The sequence below is a fragment of the Sphaeramia orbicularis genome, chromosome 1, assembly GCF_902148855.1.
Source record: "Sphaeramia orbicularis chromosome 1, fSphaOr1.1, whole genome shotgun sequence".
Classification (NCBI taxonomy): Eukaryota; Metazoa; Chordata; class Actinopteri; order Kurtiformes; family Apogonidae; genus Sphaeramia; species Sphaeramia orbicularis.
In genome coordinates, this window is record NC_043957.1 from 46,444,736 (window position 1) to 46,463,729 (window position 18,994).

General features: G+C 35.5%; 1 protein-coding gene across 1 annotated transcript in view; it reads left to right on the forward strand.

The window, feature by feature from the left end:
* Nucleotides 1–18,994, forward strand: part of arhgef38 (Rho guanine nucleotide exchange factor (GEF) 38) — a 39,651-nt gene that overhangs the window by 15,469 nt on the left and 5,188 nt on the right. Inside the window, exons 2-12 of the mRNA XM_030133509.1 lie at nt 2,071–2,255; nt 7,782–7,899; nt 8,005–8,152; nt 9,531–9,548; nt 11,372–11,571; nt 11,671–11,804; nt 12,768–12,872; nt 12,991–13,110; nt 16,767–17,135; nt 17,673–17,810; nt 18,348–18,549. Coding sequence (XP_029989369.1) covers nt 2,071–2,255; nt 7,782–7,899; nt 8,005–8,152; nt 9,531–9,548; nt 11,372–11,571; nt 11,671–11,804; nt 12,768–12,872; nt 12,991–13,110; nt 16,767–17,135; nt 17,673–17,810; nt 18,348–18,549 — 1,737 coding nt within the window. The remainder of the gene's footprint in view (nt 1–2,070; nt 2,256–7,781; nt 7,900–8,004; nt 8,153–9,530; nt 9,549–11,371; nt 11,572–11,670; nt 11,805–12,767; nt 12,873–12,990; nt 13,111–16,766; nt 17,136–17,672; nt 17,811–18,347; nt 18,550–18,994) is intronic.

The following is an 18,994-nucleotide window of genomic DNA, read 5'->3' on the forward strand; positions in this document are numbered from 1 at the left end:
GAAGATTTACTGCAAAATCTTGTTATGCACCTGTGATTAGTTTTTTTTGGATTAACCCAAGTTTCTGAAAATGGTGGAGTTTAATGTATAATGAATATTCAGTCAAAAGGTCAAGGACAACAATGTATACAGAGTGGGGAAGCAAAATTTACAATATTTTGAGGCAGGGATTGAAAGACAGTGTATGACCAATTAGTTTATTGAAAGTCATGAGAATTTATTTGCCACAAGAAAATTGACATAATAGAAAATGTTTTTATTCTATGTGTCCTCCTTCTTTCTCAATAACTGCCTTCACACGCTTCCTGAAACTTGCGCAAGTGTTCCTCAAATATTCGGGTGACAACTTCTCCCATTCTTCTTTAATAGTATCTTTAATAAAGTCGACATTGCTGTGTGATGTTCTATTGGTAGCGTGTTCTAAAACGCCCCAAATAGCATAATCCAGAGGGTTTAGATCTGGGCTAGAAAGCAGCCATAAACATGATTCCCAAAAATTGCTAAAGTTGGATTTGTTGCTGTTGTCAACAAGTGTTTTGGTGTTCTTGTGTAAGATTTTAACTTCAAATCATATTTTACTGCATTTCTAACGGTCTTGTTGTCTAACTCAAGTTCAATTGCCATTTTTCTCATGGATTTGGTTGGATCCTTTAGGATTTTGGATTTAAGAGCTTTAATAAAAGCTTTGGTACGTTTTTTGTTGCTTCCTCCACTTCCAGACTTTGTCGTAATAGTTTTGCTCATAGTCATTCTCTTCTTTACATTATAAACAGTCTTTATGGACACTCCAACTATTTTTGAAATCTCCTTTGGTGTGACGAGTGCATTCAGCAAATCACACACTCTTTGACGTCTGCTTTCCTGATTACTCATATGGGCAAAAGTTTCTGAAAAGGTATGGATAATAGTGTTAGGTATGATTATGACATCAATATATGTTTGGTTTCAAAACAATTGACGTAGTGCCTGCTGAGAAAAAACAACTAAATGTTCATTGTAAATTTTGCTTCCCCACCCTGTAATTATAAATAAATACATTAATAAACTCTCATAATAAAGTACAGGGTGTCCATTAAGTCTATCTACTATTTATCAAATATATCACAAAAGCAAATGAATAGACAAATCTGTGGAAATGATTATAAAATGAAAGTAGAGATTGAAAGGTTTTTTTTTTTTTTTTACCTCACTTAATACACCTCTATAAGGTCCAAACTGTCAAACCTGCCTTCACTGATCATTACCCAGGGATTATCCAAAAACAAAACAAACAAAGTAATTGGACTCCAAAACTAACTATTGAAAACTACTGGACTTCTACTCTGACAATGTTCCCAAACTCTGAGGACTGGTTTTTCTATCAGGACAATGCTCCTGGACTCAGCTAGGTCCATAAAGGTGTGGATGATGGACCACCAGATGAAGACCCTGTCATGTCCAGCCCAATCTCCAGACCTGAACCCACTTTGAAAACTTCTGCAGGAACATGGATGGTCACAGCCATGGAACATGTCTGAGCTTCTTGAATTTCTCTGCCAGGAGCTGCATAAAGTCATCCAACAGCAATGGTGGAGAACCAAGACATGTGAAAGCTGTCATTGAAAATCAGGGTTATTCCACCAAATATTGACGTCTGAACTTTTCCCAAGTTACAACATTAGTTTGTGTCGTTTAGAAATGAATATAAACTGGTTTTCTTTGCATTATTTGAGGTCTGAAAACACCTGCATTTTTTTTTCGTATTTTGACCATGTGTCGTGTTCTGCAAATACATGCTCTAAATAACAATATTTTTATTTGGAATTTGGGAGAAATGTTGTTGGTAGTTCAGAGAATAAAACAAAAATGTTCATTTTACTCAAACACATACCTATAAATGGTAAAAATCAGAGAAAGTGATAATTTTGCAGTGGTCTCTTTTTTTTTTTTTTTTTCCAGAGCTGTTGAAGAAATATACAAACACATTGTAATGTTTTGTTTTTTTTTAGATTGAAGAGACTTTGTGGAACCCTGTGTATCCATGTCTTTGTAACACAGGATATCATTTTTTTTTGTCTATTTTAACCTCAGAGAAAATGACACCGTTCGACCTGTCCACACCCTGCTCTCCAGCTCTGGACCCAGAGGAGGTTCGTTTGAGGAAGATGAATCGCAGGGCAAAGGTTATCCAGGAGCTTGTGCAGACTGAAAAGGACTACCTCACAGACCTGGAGCTGTGCATCAGAGAGGTGGTTCAGCCTCTTAGAAACCTGCAGGTAGATGGTTTGAGTCTCATGAACTGTCAATTTAACCCATACAAGCCGCTCCAAATGCACTGACAGAGATGTTCAGAGTCATAATCGTCGAAATGTGGTTCAACGAAACTCAAACTAAAAACAGTAGAATATCAAGGGGAGCCTCATATACTTTATGAAGTTTCCCTTGGCAAAGCAAATTTGTTCAGCAGCAAAAGGCAGCCAGACTACCATTCTGCTGTTATGACACTGGACAAGACAAGTTTCAGACAAAAAAAAAAAAAAAAGAGTAATTCTGTGCCGGAGATGGGCTAATTTCATTAAATTTTTTTATTAGATTAATCATGATGATGGATTAATCTGCAATAATAATTTTGACAGCCCTAATACAAATAAATAAATACAATCATACATTTAGAAGTTGATTTGGTAATTTTTTTGTGATGTAACGACTCTAATAGAAGTACAGGGTGACACAAAAAAACGGCAACTTTTTAACAATCCAATAAAACCAAGAGTGATGGAAAAAAAAATATTTTATTCATAGTAATTGAAACCTTAAAACATGCCATTTAAAAAACAATGATGGAATTTTCGTTTTTTTAAAATTACTTCCTGTAGATGGCGTCCTCCTGTACGAATGCATTCTTGAAATCTGCTTTTGAGATTCCTCATTGACCACTGCAACATCTCAGCTGGGATACTGTGAATTTCATCCTGAATTCTCTGTTTTAACTCATCCAGAGTTCTTGGTTGAGTCGTGTACACTTTACTCTTGAGATAGCCGCCAGTGGTTACTAAAATGGGGGTGTGTTTACTTGCTCAAGGTCACTGTCTCACAGTGCGGCCACTTGCTCATGTCTGCCAATACGCACTTCAAAAATTCCCGTTTTTTTGGGTCACCCTGTACTTGTACTTGTACAGGGTGACCATAGTAACCATTGGCGGCTGTGCGAGAATTGTTCGGTAACCGTGTGATCTCAAGATTCGGTAACGTTCCCTGGCCCCCTAGATCGCCAGATTTGTCTGTTTGTGATTTTTTCTTGTGCGGCTATCTCAAGAGTAAAGTGTACACGACTCGACCAAGAACTGTGGATGAGTTAAAACAGAGAATTCAGGATGAAATTCACAGTATCCCAGCTGAGATGTTGCAGCGGTCAATGAGGAATCTCAACATCAGATTTCAAGAATGCATTCGTACAGGAGGACGCCATCTACAGGAAGTAATTGTTAAAAAATGAAAATTCCATCATTGTTTCTTAAATGGCATGGTTTAAGGTTTCAATTACTATGAATAAAATATTTCTCTTCCATCACTCTTGGTTTTATTGGATTGTTAAAAAGTTCCTGTTTTTTTGTGTCACCCTGTATTAATGCAGGGGTGTCAACTCATTTTAGTTCAGGGGCCACATACAGCCTAATATGATCTAAAGTGTGCCAGACCAGTAAAATAATATAAATAATAGGATAAGAACTGATAAATAATGTCAACTCCAAAGTTTATTTTCTCTGTTTTTGAGTGAAAAAAGTCAAATTCCGTAATGAAAATGTTTACATCTACGAACCGTACTTGAAACTAACATGAACAAATATGAACCTGTACATTCGTTAAAAAAATAAGTGCAATTTTAACAATATTACACCTTAGTTTATCATTTATACATATGCATCACAACATACAGATCCCAGTGGATCTACAAATAGACACAACATTTAATAAGAGGTAGAATATTGTTAAAATTCCACATACTTCTCTTCAGAAATTTCAGGTGTTTCACATTTTTTGTAAAAGGCTAGTCTGTAAATGTAAACATTTTTGTGTAATTTTACTTTTTTTATACACTACAACAAAGAGAAAAATGTGTAGTTTTCATTATTTATAGGCTATTATGATAGTGTTTTACTGCTCTGACCCACTCTAGATGAAACTGACCTAAAATGATTCTAACATCCTTGATTGTGAATATCGTCAGTGTAATTTCTGCATTTCACAAATTCATCCCAGGGGCCAGATCGGACACTTTGGCGGGCCGGTTTTGGCCCCCGGGCCACATGTTTGACACCTTTGTATTAATGTAAATGTATCATTCTCAGATTTTGTTTGTTTTAACTTCCATTAGGGATGCACCGATGCCACTTTTTTCCTGACCGAGTACGAGTACTTACATTTGAGTACTTGCCGATACTGAGTACCGATATGAGTAGTTAACCCTTTCATGCATACTGGTCACTACAGTGGACAGTTATTCTACAGCTGTTCTCTTGTATATTCATGGGTTTTGTTGTTTTAGCTTCATATCTTCCAACACAGCACCATCACATACCCTGCAATTCATACCATTACTGTAACTTTGTTGTTCTTGATAAACCTGATCTGCAGTAACGTGTTTGAGTGTAAATAAATTGCTCATTGTTATTAGACTGCAATTTAAAAGTTTACTCAATCACAAAAACTTTTTTTTTTGCATATTTTCTCCATGAAGTGAGTAATAACTAGTATTAGAGTATGTTAAAATGTTAGAAAATGTCAGATTAGCATCATGAAAAATGTTTTTATTTCATAGTTTTCCACTTTCTGATGATGGATTTTAAATACACGTTTTGTTTTTTTTTAATTTTTGCTTCAAAAATTAAACACATGGTGTCCCGCTGAGTGGACATTTTTGTAACTCCATGAAAAATAGGTTCATAAATAAAATTCAATCACATTGTTTTTTTCATGCCTAAAGAGGAATAAAAACACTCTGGAAAAAAATCTCATCTAAGGTTTTCATAATTCATGCATGAAAGGGTTAATAATCCCATTCCAGTTCTTAGTTCCTTTTGTAAATGTGCTTTATCATTGTTGCCATTAGTTTTTTGAGAAGAAGAAGAAGAAGAAAGTCAGTAACAACAAACATGGAGACGACAGAGGTAACACTAATGTGATACTAATATTGCAGCGTTTTCACTAGTAAGATTTAAAAGTTTAGCTTCAGCAGGTAGAGAAAAGAGAAATGAGCGATTAGTTTCGTTTTCACTTCCGCTGGCGGGGGTCTGCACCGCTCCGTACTCCCGCTGGTATTCTTTTAATTTAATTTAATTTTTTTTAATTTAATTTATTTGCACAAAATAAAACAGCAATAGAAAAAACAACAACATTCAAACAAGTAACAAAATTGTGCAGGAGAGGTTAGAAGCCAAAAAGAAGGCTTATATGAATCCCTCCCCCTAAATGAACAATACACAAAAAAAAAAAAAAATTAAAAAATACAATATGACTGAAATAATAAACTAAAGTAAAAACAATAAAAATGTAATCCACATTACAAATCATCAAATACAAATCAAGTGATACACAGCTTTACATTTTTTCATGAATTAAAGTCCTTTTCAGATGCTTTTTAAACAATGATAAAGTAGATGTTGATTGAAGTTCAGGTCTTAGATTATTCCACAGATTTGGTCCACCATATTTCAGAGAATACTGACAGACTGAAGTTCGGCAGTACGGAAGATAAAATTTGCTTGAAAATCGTGTCGGAAAGTTGTGAATAACAGAAGACAACATAAAGAAACTGTGAAAAACTTTAGGAAGAATATGAGTTAAGTGAACATATTTGTACATGAAGACACAGGTCTGGTAAACATTCACATCAAAAACTGAGAGAAGATTGAATTTTTTGAAAAGAGGAGCAGATGAGTCGAGTCTCTTAGAAAAACTGATCATTCTTAAAAATTTCTTTTGAATTAAGAGAATCTTATTGATATACGTGGGACAGGTTGCCACCCAAACAGTATTGCAATAAATAATGTAAGGATAAATTAAGCAATAATAAAAAGTCAAGAAACAAGAATGATTTATCAATGAACGAACTCTGTTCAAAATGCCAATTGACTTCATGATTTTTTTACAGACAAGATTAATATGAGATGTCCAGGGCCAGATTAACACTTCATTGTACCCTGGGCAACAATATTCAAGGGCCCCATCATCACAACCTCAGGATCCCTATAATCTGGCAAAATACAGAATAAATTCCAGGAATATATGTAAATATACCCCATACTTCAATATCTAACTATCATCAAATGCATTTTGATGTACAAATGTGTAAATGCTCGTAGAACTACAAGTGCACCACTGTAGCCTCTTATTAAGGCCACTCACTTGCATATGATGATATGAAAACAAAACACATTAGCATCAGTATAATCTAAAATTGATCCACTACATTAGAAAGAGAGGGAAGTGTCCTCCATTTTCACAAAAAATAAATAAGAAACCATTTCCAAAGTATCCAGTATTTATTTAAGAACACTTTTGCCAACACAAATGTATTGAATTGTCAGAAAAAGCCCACAGACAAAACACAAACATAATCTGATAGAATCAGATATGACTTTTAAACAGAAATCCCCTTGTCACCTCAGAATTCAACAAGAGAGTTAAAGTAAGTGCAATGTAAGCATCTTGAACTCTGCTTTCTCTCAACAATAAACATATCTCAACATTTTCATGGAGCCATCACAAGGAAAAAATAAATATAATGCAGTATAATCTGCTAAAATAAACATTTTGGTCCCAGTTTAACTTTTAAACAGAAAACACATCACAATTCAGGGCATGTCAAGGCAAGGGTTAAACATTTTAATACTAAATACTACATATACTAAATACTATAAACATCTGGAAAACCGACAATTTCTCTCAAAGAAATACTTATCTGACCAATACAAAATTTGTATTCTAAATGATGGGGAAGTGCATGTTTAAATTTCACATTCCTGATTTTATTTGGCACATCTTACACTTAGCTGCTTCTCCATGTTTGCAATATTTTGATTCGCGTACGTTGCGTATGTTGCGTAGTTCTTGACGTCTCACATCCCGCTCAGTGCACGCACGTTGATTTGCATCACCGCTGATTCGCTTTTTGGACTGACCAATGAGGAGAGGGTCTCAGCTCATGGTCACAGACAGCAGGGTTTCTGTGCAGTGCAATGGCTTCGGGCAGTGGACAGTTTCATTTATGAGCAAAAGATAACCAGATATTTTCGTTATGCCCGAGATACCCAGGGCCCTTCAGAGGTCGCGGGCCCCTGGACAATTGCCCAGTTGCCCATATGGTTAATCCGGGCTTGGAGATGTCCAATTCAATTCTCCGTCTGGGTACGCATCCGCCAGCACCTGGAAAACGGATGGAATGTACGCAGAGGACGGACAGAACGCTGCATCTGTTTCTGTCTGTGTCTTTAACGTTACTTGCAGTCAGCGTTACTTTTATCACCGTCATTTATTTTGAAAAATCTCCACACTCTTCACACTCCCCACACATTATTCCTCCGCCGCGTACCTGCTGCACTGAACTGTGAATGTCACATGGCCGTACGTGGTATCGGTGTATTTGTATCAGATTATTTTCACAAGTATGAGTACACACACTGAGTATCGGAGCCGATGCCAATACTCATATCGGTATCGGTGCATCCCTAACTTCCGTAAGTGATGTAGAATATGTGTTAAACTGCATATGTTACACTGTGCTTTTGTGACTTGTGTGTCAGGTTGTGGACGTGGACCGGCTGTTCACTAACATGGAGACAGTGTGTGAGGTGTCAGCAGCCCTTCTTCACAGATTGCACGAGGCCATGGCCGACCCCGACCCAGAGGCAGTTGTCGTAGGTAATGCCACTGTGACTCCGACTGCCCGATTTGACAGTTTCCTGACTTTTACTGCACTGCTTGGCCACAGACGAAAGATTTCATTTCCGCTTTATCATTTTATAGGAGATGTATTCATCCAAGCAAAGGCAGCTCTAGAAGATGTGTATAAGATTTACTGCTACCATCACGACGACGCCAACATGTCACTCAAATCCTATGAAAAAGAGGAAGAAATAAAGCAACATTTCACAACTTGTGTATTAGCACTGAAGTAAGTCCAGTTACTTCCTCTAAACCAGGGGTGTCAAACATGCGGCCCGGGGGCCAAATGCGGCCCGCCAAAGGGTCCAGTTCGGCCCCTGGGATGTTTTTGCCAAGTGCAAAAATTCCACAGTCTTGAATTGAATTAAGCAAAAAAAATTAGCTTGAATTAAGGAAAAAATCTTGAATTAAGCCAAAAAAAAAAAACAAACCTAAAACCTTCAATTAAGTAAGAAAAAAAAAAATTATTCAATTAAGCCAAAAAAAAAACTTGAATTAAGTAAAAAAAAAATCTTCAATTAAGCCCCCCAAAAAATCTCAAATTTAGCAAAATAAATTTAATTAAGCCAAAAAAATCTTCAATTAAGTAAAAAAAAAATAAATCTTGGATTAAGCCAAAAAACAATCTTCAACTAGAAGCACTCGGAGAGCGCAGACCTCCGCCAAGGCTGATCAGTGGCCCCCCCCGTGGGCCCCCCCACCCCCGATCACCACCAAAATTTAATCATTTCTTCCTTATCCCATTTCCAACAAACCCTGAAAATTTCATCCAAATCTGTCCATAACTTTTTGAGTTATGTTGCACACTAACGGACAGACAAACAAACAGACAAACAAACAAACAAACAAACAAACAAACAAACCCTGGCAAAAACATAACCTCCTTGGCGGAGGTAATTAAGTAAAAAAAAAAAAAAAAAAAAGAAAGAAATCTTCAATTAAGTAAAAAAAAAATCTTGAATTAAGCCAAAAAAAAAAAATCTAGAATTAACAACTAAAAATGTTTTTCTTTGTTTTAGTGCAAAAAATAACATTAAATTATGAAAATATTTACATTTACAAACTATCCTATAACACTAAAATGTGAATAACCTGAACAAATATGAAGAACCTGAAATGTCTAAACAAAATTAAGCACAATTTTAACAATTTTTCTGCCTGTTTCTCAGTGTTTAGTGTCTTTGTAGATCTGATCCATAATGCACTTGGAGAAATGATACGTTGAGGAATAATATTGTTAAAATTGCACTAAGTTTTCTTACGTTTTTTAATTTAAATTTCAGTTTTTTCAGGGTTTTTTTTTTTTTTTTTTGATAGTTTATAAAAGTAAGTATTTTCATAATTTAATGTTTTTTGTTTTTTTTTTCTTTTTTACGCTAAAACAAAGACAAAAAATTGGAGTTGTCATTATTTGTAGGTTATTATGTTATTATTTTTCTGGTCCAGCCCACTTCAGATCAAATTTAGCTGAATATGGCCCCTGAACTAAAATGAGTTTGACACCCCTGCTCTAAACGGTTTTAGATTATTCCCTGATGTTCTGCACTTGGATTGCATGAAATCTTTGATGATGTTTGACCAGATATTTCTTTGTTTTCTTTACACAGGAGAATCTATGACCAACAGTAAGTATCTTTTAATGCGGAATTGATTTTCAGCGTAAAATCAGATGAATTCTGTACTGAAAGTTCAGCGTTATCATTTTACACTGCAAAAATTAAAATCTTACCAAGTGTATTTTTTCTCATTTCTAGTCAAAATATCTCATCACACTTAACCCTTTCATGCACGAATTATGAGAACCTTAATCAAGGTTTTTGTCCCTGAGTATTTTCATTTCTCTTTAATCATGAAAAAAACAATGTGATTGAAAATTTTCTTCAGAAAAATAAATAGAATACTTTTTTTTTTTTTAATTAAAAAATGTTAAAAAATACATTTCAAAACAAAAAAGTAATGATAATAAAAAAAATTCTCATGAACCTATTTTTCATGAAGTTGTAACAATGTCCTTTCAGCTGGACACCATGCGTTTAATTTTTGAAGTGAAGAAACATGTACTTACTGAGAAATTGTGTGAAAACTATAACTATGACGCTCAGAGGAGATCTGCGCAATGTTACCAGTTCATGTCAGAAAAGATGTAATGTAATGTGTGAAAACTTTAACCCTTTCATGCACACTGGTCACTACAGTGGACAGCCGTTCTACAGCTGTTCTCTTGTATATTCATGGATTTTGTTGTTCTTTTTGTTTTTGTTTTTTACACATATCTTTATTAAAGTTTTAAGACACTACATATCTTTTTTGACATGAATTGGTAACATTATGTAGATCTCTCCTGAGCATAAAGCCCCAGAATCACAAGCCCTCCCCATAGTTTTCACACAATTTATCAGTAAATTCATGTTTCTGTGCGTCAAAAATTAAAAGTGTGATGTCCAGCTGAGTGAACATTTTTGCAGCTTCTTGAAAAATAGGTTCATAAGATTTTTTTTCATTATTTTTTTTAATGTATTTTTAATTTCTAAAAAATTCTTATTGTTATTTTTTTAATTCTTATTATTTATTTTTCAAAAAAAAATTTTAATCGCATTGTTTTTTTTCACGCCTAAAGAGGAATAAAAACACTCAGGAAAAAAATTTGATTAAAGTTCTCATAACTCGTGCATGAAAGGGTTAATAAAGATATATACAAAAAAAAATAAACAACAAAATCCATGAATATACAAGAGAACAGCTGTAGAATAGCTGTCCACTGGAGTGACCAGTATGCATGAACGAGTTAAAATAAGACATAATCACCTAAAGAGTAACTTTTCAGTGAGATAACTTATTTTTAGACAATAGATGTTGCAAATCTTATTTCAAGAATTCCTACCAAGATAATTTTTACTTGTTCCATTGGCAGATTTTTTACTTGAATTAAGCTAAATAAATAAATAAATAAATAAATAAATAAATAAATAAATAAATAAATTAATTAATTAATTAATTAATTAATTAATTGATTAATCTTGAATTAAGCAAAAAAAAAAATCTTGAATTATGCAAAAAAGTGAAAGTTATCTTTTATCAAGATAATTTTCACTTTTTTGGTTAATTCAAGATTTTTTTTTTTTGCTTAATTCAAGTAAAAATCTGCCAATGGAGCAAGTAAAAATTATCTTGGTAAGATTTCTTGAAAAAAGATTTTCAAGATCTATTGTCTAAAAATAAGTTCTTATATCTCACTGAAAAGTTACTCTTTAGGTGATTATGTCTTATTTTAAGTGTGATGAGATATTTTGACCAAAAATGAGAAAAATGCACTTGGCAAAATTTAGATTTTTGCGGTGCGATTATTGTTTTGATTCACATTTAATTCTGATTTACTTTGTCACGTATTTCCAACATCTTTTCCTGGTCACTGGTCTGATTGTTTTCTATGATATATTCATTTGCCCAGATGTAAATCTAACTTGTTAGATATGGGCTCACTGCTCATTAAACCGGTCCAGAGGATCATGAAGTACCCGTTGCTGCTTAGGGAGCTGTGGCAGGCCACACCTGAAGATCACCCTGACTACCAGCCTCTACAAGAGGCATTCACTGCTGCAAAGATCATTAACATAAACATCAACGAGTTCAAGAGACGGAAGGATATAGGTGAGACTTGCCAGATAAAATCAACAGTTTTGCGACGTATGGAATTTACCACCATTAAACCACTGATAACTTTGGTGCCATATTTGTCTTAATTCTCAGTCATGAAGTATAAGAGGTTGGAAGATGAAGGCACATTGAGGGGAAAATTAAACAAGTTCAACATTCACTCAATCCGGAAGAAAGGAGACAGGTTTGCTGGTTATCTCAAGATTCTGACTGGAGTTGAACCACAGGTAAATATCCATTTTTAACCCTTAAAGACCTAAAACTTTATTTCAGTGGCAACTTCCGAATTAATCTTTATAATATTATCCTCTGCATTTTGCATTTTCCTGTGTTTAATTACTGACAACCATAAAGGCTCAGAGTAAATTCAAAGGTTATTATATCAAACTGAAAATAAAAGAAGCAAAATTAAAAAATGATCAACTGAATGTAAAAATACAACCACTGTCATTTGTCAAATTACATGGATTTTAATGGTTAACTAGAAGCACTCGGAGAGTGCAGACCTCCGCCAAGGCTGATCAGTGGCTCCCCCTGTGGGCCCCCCCCACGCCAAGGAGGTTATGTTTTTGCCAGGGTTTGTTTGTTTGTTTGTCTGTCTGTTTGTCTGTCCGTTAGTGTGCAACATAACTCAAAAAGTTATGGAGAGATTTTGATGAAATTTTCAGGGTTTGTTGGAAATGGGCCCCCCCGTGGGCCCCCCCACCCCCGATCACCACCAAAATCTAATCATTTCTTCCTTATCCCATTTCCAACAAACCCTGAAAATTTCATCAAAATCTGTCCATAACTTTTTGAGTTATGTTGCACACTAACGGACAGACAAACAGACAGACAAACAAACAAACAAACCCTGGCAAAAACACAACCTCCTTGGCGGAGGTAATTAAAATAATTGTTGTAGAAGATGATGGTGTTTCCATGTTCACTACGGAACCTCTGAACATCTAAATAAGATGCATCTGATCCTGTTGAAAAGCTGAGAAACTGTATTTTACCTGAATTATTTCAACTTATCGATTGGATGGGTGCTTCAAACATTATTAAACATTTCAGATGAGTTGGTGCTTTGGGTCACTGGCTCTGGTTAGATCTCTGAGGTTTAACATGTGGAAGTGAAACAAGAATAATCAGAGTTTTTGTGCATTTTGCTAGTATGAAATTAAACTCTTCAAATTGTATTTTTCAAGGTGAGAGATGAGGTGTTTGATAGAGAGGAGAAGCTGTTCAGGAGTCTGGAGAAAGCTGTGAGGCAACTGGTCAAGAACGTCCAGTGTTATCTGCAGTACACTCAGGTAGGTGAAAGTAGACCAAATCATAATGACGAAGCACACATGGTAATGCTTCTACTTTGTTGTATTGTGGGTCTTTTCTCTGATTGTTTGTTTTTTTTTTGTTTTTTTTTTCTTGCAGGAAATGGTGTCTGTGGCTGTCCAGAGTGTCCAGGATTTAGAGAACGTAGTCAAAGATCGAAACAAAAATGACAAGAACGGCTTGTACCACAGCAATGGAAATGATCCTTATAAGCACTTTGTAGGTACCACTGTTGTTGCAAAAATATGTGAGGCTGAAGCTTTTATTTTTATTATAGACAACTTTGCTCATAGACCCTTTGTCATTGTGTGTCTGCTCACTGCAAAAAAGGCATGTACAAAAATAAGAAAATTACACTCAGTATTGAGTTAAATGTCTTATGTCAAGTAAAATTAAACTGCCAGTGCAGAAAGAAAGTTTTAAGAAAACATTATGTAAGGATTACAGGGTGGCGAAGCAAAATTTACAATGAACATTTAGTTGTTTTTTTCTCAGCAGGCACTACATCAATTGTTTTGAAACCAAACATATATTGATATCATAATCATACCTAACACTATTATCCATACCTTTTCAGAGACTTTTGCCCATATGAGTAATCAGGAAAGCAAACGTCAAAGAGTGTGTGATTTGCTGAATGCACTCGTCACACCAAAGCAGATTTCAAAAATAGTTGGAGTGTCCATAAAGACTGTTTATAATGTAAAGAAGAGAATGACTATGAGCAAAACTATTACGAGAAAGTCTGGAAGATACTATTAAAGAAGAATGGGAGAAGTTGTCACCCGAATATTTGAGGAACACTTGCGCAAGTTTCAGGAAGCGTGTGAAGGCAGTTATTGAGAAAGAAGGAGGACATAGAATAAAAACATTTTCTATTATGTCAATTTTCTTGTGGCAAAAAAATTCTCATGACTTTCAATAAACCAATTGGTCATACACTGTCTTTCAATCCCTGCCTCAAAATATTGTAAATTTTGCTTCCCCACCCTGTACAGAATGCTAAAATTCTTATTTGAAGCAGAATCAAATTGTTTCGTCTTCATAGCAACGTTTTTTAATCGATCTAATTAATCTAATCACACACACATTTCATTTTGCATGAGCAAACAGACACAAGAAAGAAGGGAATATTTATATTTATTATTTATTCATTTATTTATTTATTTATTTATATTTATTATTTATGCGATAGCTTAGCCGATGTGCAAGTGTTAATCCCCTACTATCATATGCTTCATGTTAATGTGGTATTTTAAGCTGTAAGTGCTTCAGTGAAAAGAAAACTTCTTCCTGCAGACTATGCACAATACTTTATGTCGGTCGACTGTTCCGTCTTGCGTTTTTTTTGTTTTCATATTTCCATCCATAGGGCCATTGTTTTGTTTAGCGTCTTCCATCTTTATGGGTTGGTTCTGCTGCCTGTCACTACTGGATCAACTGCCCATTTGCACATGTGCGATGGTAACTCTACTTGGACAAACTGCCTCATTCACCCAACTTGTGACAAACACTTTAAGTGCATATATATTCCCTTCATTCCTGAGTCTGTTTGCTCATGCAAAATGAAATACGATTAATATAAATTAAAAATTAATGATATTTAAACGTGATTAATCAAAATTAATCCACAGCAACCCTGTGATTAATCTGATTAAAAATTGTAGTTGTTTGACAGCACTAATATTACATATAATATACATATGTAGTCTTATGAAGATGTAATGACTTGATAGCCATGTGTAGGCAAAACTGCATAAAACAAGTAAAAAAAAAAATTCTTGAGGGCAAACAGTTACTGTGTCCTCCATACTCAACCCCAAACAATGTTACTTGTTTTGTTATAAATATTGCTTAAAACTGGTTTTAATATCTAAGTGGGGTAGCGCAAGATAAAAATTCTTGGAACTAGTCAAATAATCTGAACAAGGTAAACTCTCAATAAGTAAATGAATCTAAAATATGATCTTTCAAGGGAAATATTTCATATTCCAGTCAGTCAGTCCAAGTCAGATCTTCCTTTTTTGCAGTGTCTCTTGCGTTTTCTTCCATAAAACTGGACCTCTAAAACTTGACCCTCTAATAACTCTGTCTCCTTCACTTTCCTGCCCTTCTCTGTCTACACTTTGAACAGATGCCAACTCAGAGTTAAATGTGCCTTTGTGTTTGGTTCTGTCTCCTGAATCTGCTCACTGTTGCCTCAAACCAAAGCAGAATTAAGCTGAATAAGTGCAAACATATCAAGAGAAAGCAAAGAACACACTTTTTAAAAAATCTACTGTGTCCTAAAATCACAACCTGACAGTTGTAACTGATAAATGCTTTCAGGAATCACAATATTTTCTCCAAAAAGAACCCTGGTTTTTGCCTGAATGTGCAGCCTTTGTAATGTGTTCCTAACCACATCAGATTAACTTTAATATGTCTGCTTGAGTCTTATTATAAGATGAAGAACATCTCTGCCGTTTTTCAGTTTGCCTGCATACAAAAAAAGCTGCAGGAAATCTGTCATTGTTATTCAAGGTGAAGTTTAAAGCGTACAGTATGTTGTCCTCTTGAACAACATGACATTGAAGTAGAGAAACAGCTGCTTACTACACTGCAAAAATCAAAATCTACCAAATGTATTTTTCTCATTTCTAGTCAAAATATCTCATCACACTTAAAATGAGACATAATCACCTAAAGCACGGGTGTCAAACATGTGGCCCGGGGGCCAAATCCGGCCCGCCAAAGGGTCCAGTCCGGCCCCTGGGATGAATTTGTGAAATGCAAAAATTACATTATATTAACAATCCTTTTAGTTCAGGTTCCACATTCTGACCAATTCAATCTCCTGTGGGCAGGATTCAGTAAAATACTATCATAGTAATATATAAAAAATAATGACAACTCCAAATTTTTCTCTTTGTAAATGTAAATATTTTCATGTATTTACACTGAAGCAAAGTATAATTTTGGAAAAAAAAAAAAGTGAATAACCTGAAATGTCTTAAGAGAAGTAAGTACAATTTTAACAAGATTCTGCCTGTTATTAAATGTTTTGTGTGTCTGTAGATCCACTGTGATCTGTAAGTTATAATGTACATGTGTAAATGATAAACTGAAGCATAATTTTGTTAAAATTACACTTATTTTTTTTTCAGTTTGTTCATGTTATTCACATCTTTTGAAAAGATAGTTTGTAGATGTAAACCTTTTCATAATGTAAATTAACTTTTTTCGCTCTAAAACATAAAGAAAAGTTTGGAGTTGACATTATTTAGATATTATTATGTTATTATTTTACTGGTTCGGCCCACTGCAGATCAAATTTAGCTGAATGTGGCCCCTGAACTAAAATGAGTTTGACACCCCTGACCTAAAGAGTAACTTTTCAGTGACATACTGTATACAAACTTATTTTCAGACAATAGATCTTGAAAATCTTATTTCAAGACATCTTGATAATTTTCATTTGTTCCATTGGCAGATTTTTTTTTGCTTGAATTAAGCAAAAAAATAAAATAAATCTTGAATTAAGCAAAAAAAAAAAAAAAAAAAATCTGCCAATTATCTTGGTAAGATTTCTTGAAATAAGATTTTCAAGATCTACTGTCTAAAAATAAGTTCATATATCTCACCGAAAAGTTACTCTTTAGGTGATTATGTCTTATTTTAAGTGTGATGAGATATTTGGACTAGAAATGAGGAAAAATACACTTGGTAAGATTTAAATTTTTTGCAGTGTAGAGAAAATATTCAACTTCATTAAAATTCCTAAAAGTAATGTAAATTAACCTGTTGCATGTGCAGAACACATAACTCACTATAGCATTGGAAAATGACAGTCGACCAGCCTCATCTACTGTCATTTCATTTCTTTCTGAATCCAGAAAGAGTGTGTGGAGCGTCTGGTCCTCGCCCCCCTCTCCTCCCTGCAGGGCATGTTCACCGCCCCACAGAAGCTCATCCAGAAACGATATGACAAATTACTGGATTACTGCAGCCGCCTGGAGCGCTCCTCCTCTTTATCATCTTCATCATCCGCCTCTTCCTCCTCCTCTCCATCACTGGTGTCAGAAGACCAGGGGCCCGCCAGGAGGGATTACGAAGCCCTCAATGCTTTGTTGGTGGAGGAGCTACAGAGGTTCAACATGGCTGCGTACACTATCCTGACCAACTGTGTGGTGTATCTGGTGACACTTCTCAGAGGGTTAATGGATAAAATACTGCTCCCTGCTCCATCCATACACCAGCTACCAGTGAGGATCCCATATGTCATTTACATCCTGAGACTCCAGAGTTATTTAATTCATTTTTTATTTTCTTTTAAACCTTCAGTTTGAGATTTTATTTCACTTTTATATATTTTAGTTCTGAGCATGTTACTGTAGTTTAGTTTTCCATTTAGTGTCTATGCAAGTCTTAGTTTTTTTTGGGTATTATAAGGAAAATAATTATATAGAAGCTGAAAAATATGGGATAATGGAATGCATGACAGCAGTGAGTTTTACAAAGCCATGTTTTTTAAATTAATGGCTCTATATTGTGCAAAGCTTACACACCAAGAACTATCAACACAGGGGGAATTTTAAAAAATAGATTTTTATAAATATTTTTAAGTCTAGTTTGTGTACTTTGTAGTTTTTTGTTCAGTACTGAAAGCTGTCATTTTTATTTTTATTTGTTTCCAATTTTTTCCCCCTTTTTATTCTTTGTTGGCTATAATTCCCTGTACATATTTCATCCTCAGTCTATTGAAATAGAATTTTAAATGTGTTATATCTTTCCCTTTCCAGGCTCCATTATCAAACATTGTAGAAGTGCAGAACAGCATCATGGATGAACTGAGCAATCTGACTTTTGTGAAGGATAATGCACAGAAGCTAATGGAGCGCAAAGTCAGCTTTGAGAGACAACGAGACAAGAAAATAACGGTAATCAAGAGGCAGAAGGAAATATAATTCCACAGACTCTCCAGACTTAATATTTCATTTAGGTTCATTATTTCAGATCCCTGATCAATTGTGTAATTGCCTAAAACATTTTATTGTCTCCAGGTTGAAAATCCAACATATTCCTCAGGTCTTTATGATTTTTGAACCATTTCCAAGTCACATATAAGCAGTTATAAGTCTTATCAAAGGCAGACACAGAAAACAGCTCCAGGCTGTGATTAACTGGGACACTTGGCAACCCAAAGTTCCACCAGGTATTTATCCTGGGAAAATAGTGCATGTATGTGTGTAGGTGGACACAGGTGCACACACATCTGTACATAAATGAGAGTGCTTGTGTGTGGTCATTTGAGCAAATCTATTTGCAGCTTCAGCGCCAGAAAGCTTATTACCTTTCACCCTCTTTAGAATAATCCTACATGCTAACAACCAGCAGTACACCTACATTTGCCCACACACCATACTCATACTACTGCACTTCAAATAAGTACGCTTTTGTGTTGCACTGTCCACCAGATGCCGGAGGTGCAGCATCAAACCGAAGAAGAGCGCACCTGGTTGCTGGCAGAGTACCCACTGAACCGTCTGTACCAGCTGAAGAGGAAGTGTAATGGCTGCCAGGAGCAGGACCTCAGCCTGCTGGAGGGAGAACTGGTGGCCCTGCTGGAAGATACAGACCCATTAGGCAGCAGCAGCCGCTGGCTGGTTCACACAGGAGGCAAGTGTGTGTGTGTGTGTGTGTGTGTGTGTGTGTGTGTGTGTGTGAGTGTAGGTGTGTGTGTGTGTGAGAGAGAGAGAACAAAGACCCTTGGGGCAGAGGTAACTCTTCGTGCATACTTTTAGTAAGACATATAACAGTGAATTAAGTTATCACACTAAACTATCTCCAAGTATGGCAGGTATAGGCTTCCCTGAACACTCGTTCCTCTGTGAATAGACCTGCATCTATTAGACGACTGAGTCTGTAAAGACACACCAAACTTTACTTTCTGACACTGACGAGTCAGCATACAAGAATGAGTCCCAGGGGCTCCTGTGATGTCATGGTTGCTGGTGCCTCTTTGCCTTCCTCTGGAGATGGTTGCCTCACAACAGGACCAGCTCAACAGCTTGTCTCCTTCTCCCCTCTACATCTCACAGCAGCACCTGAGATCCCCACGTCT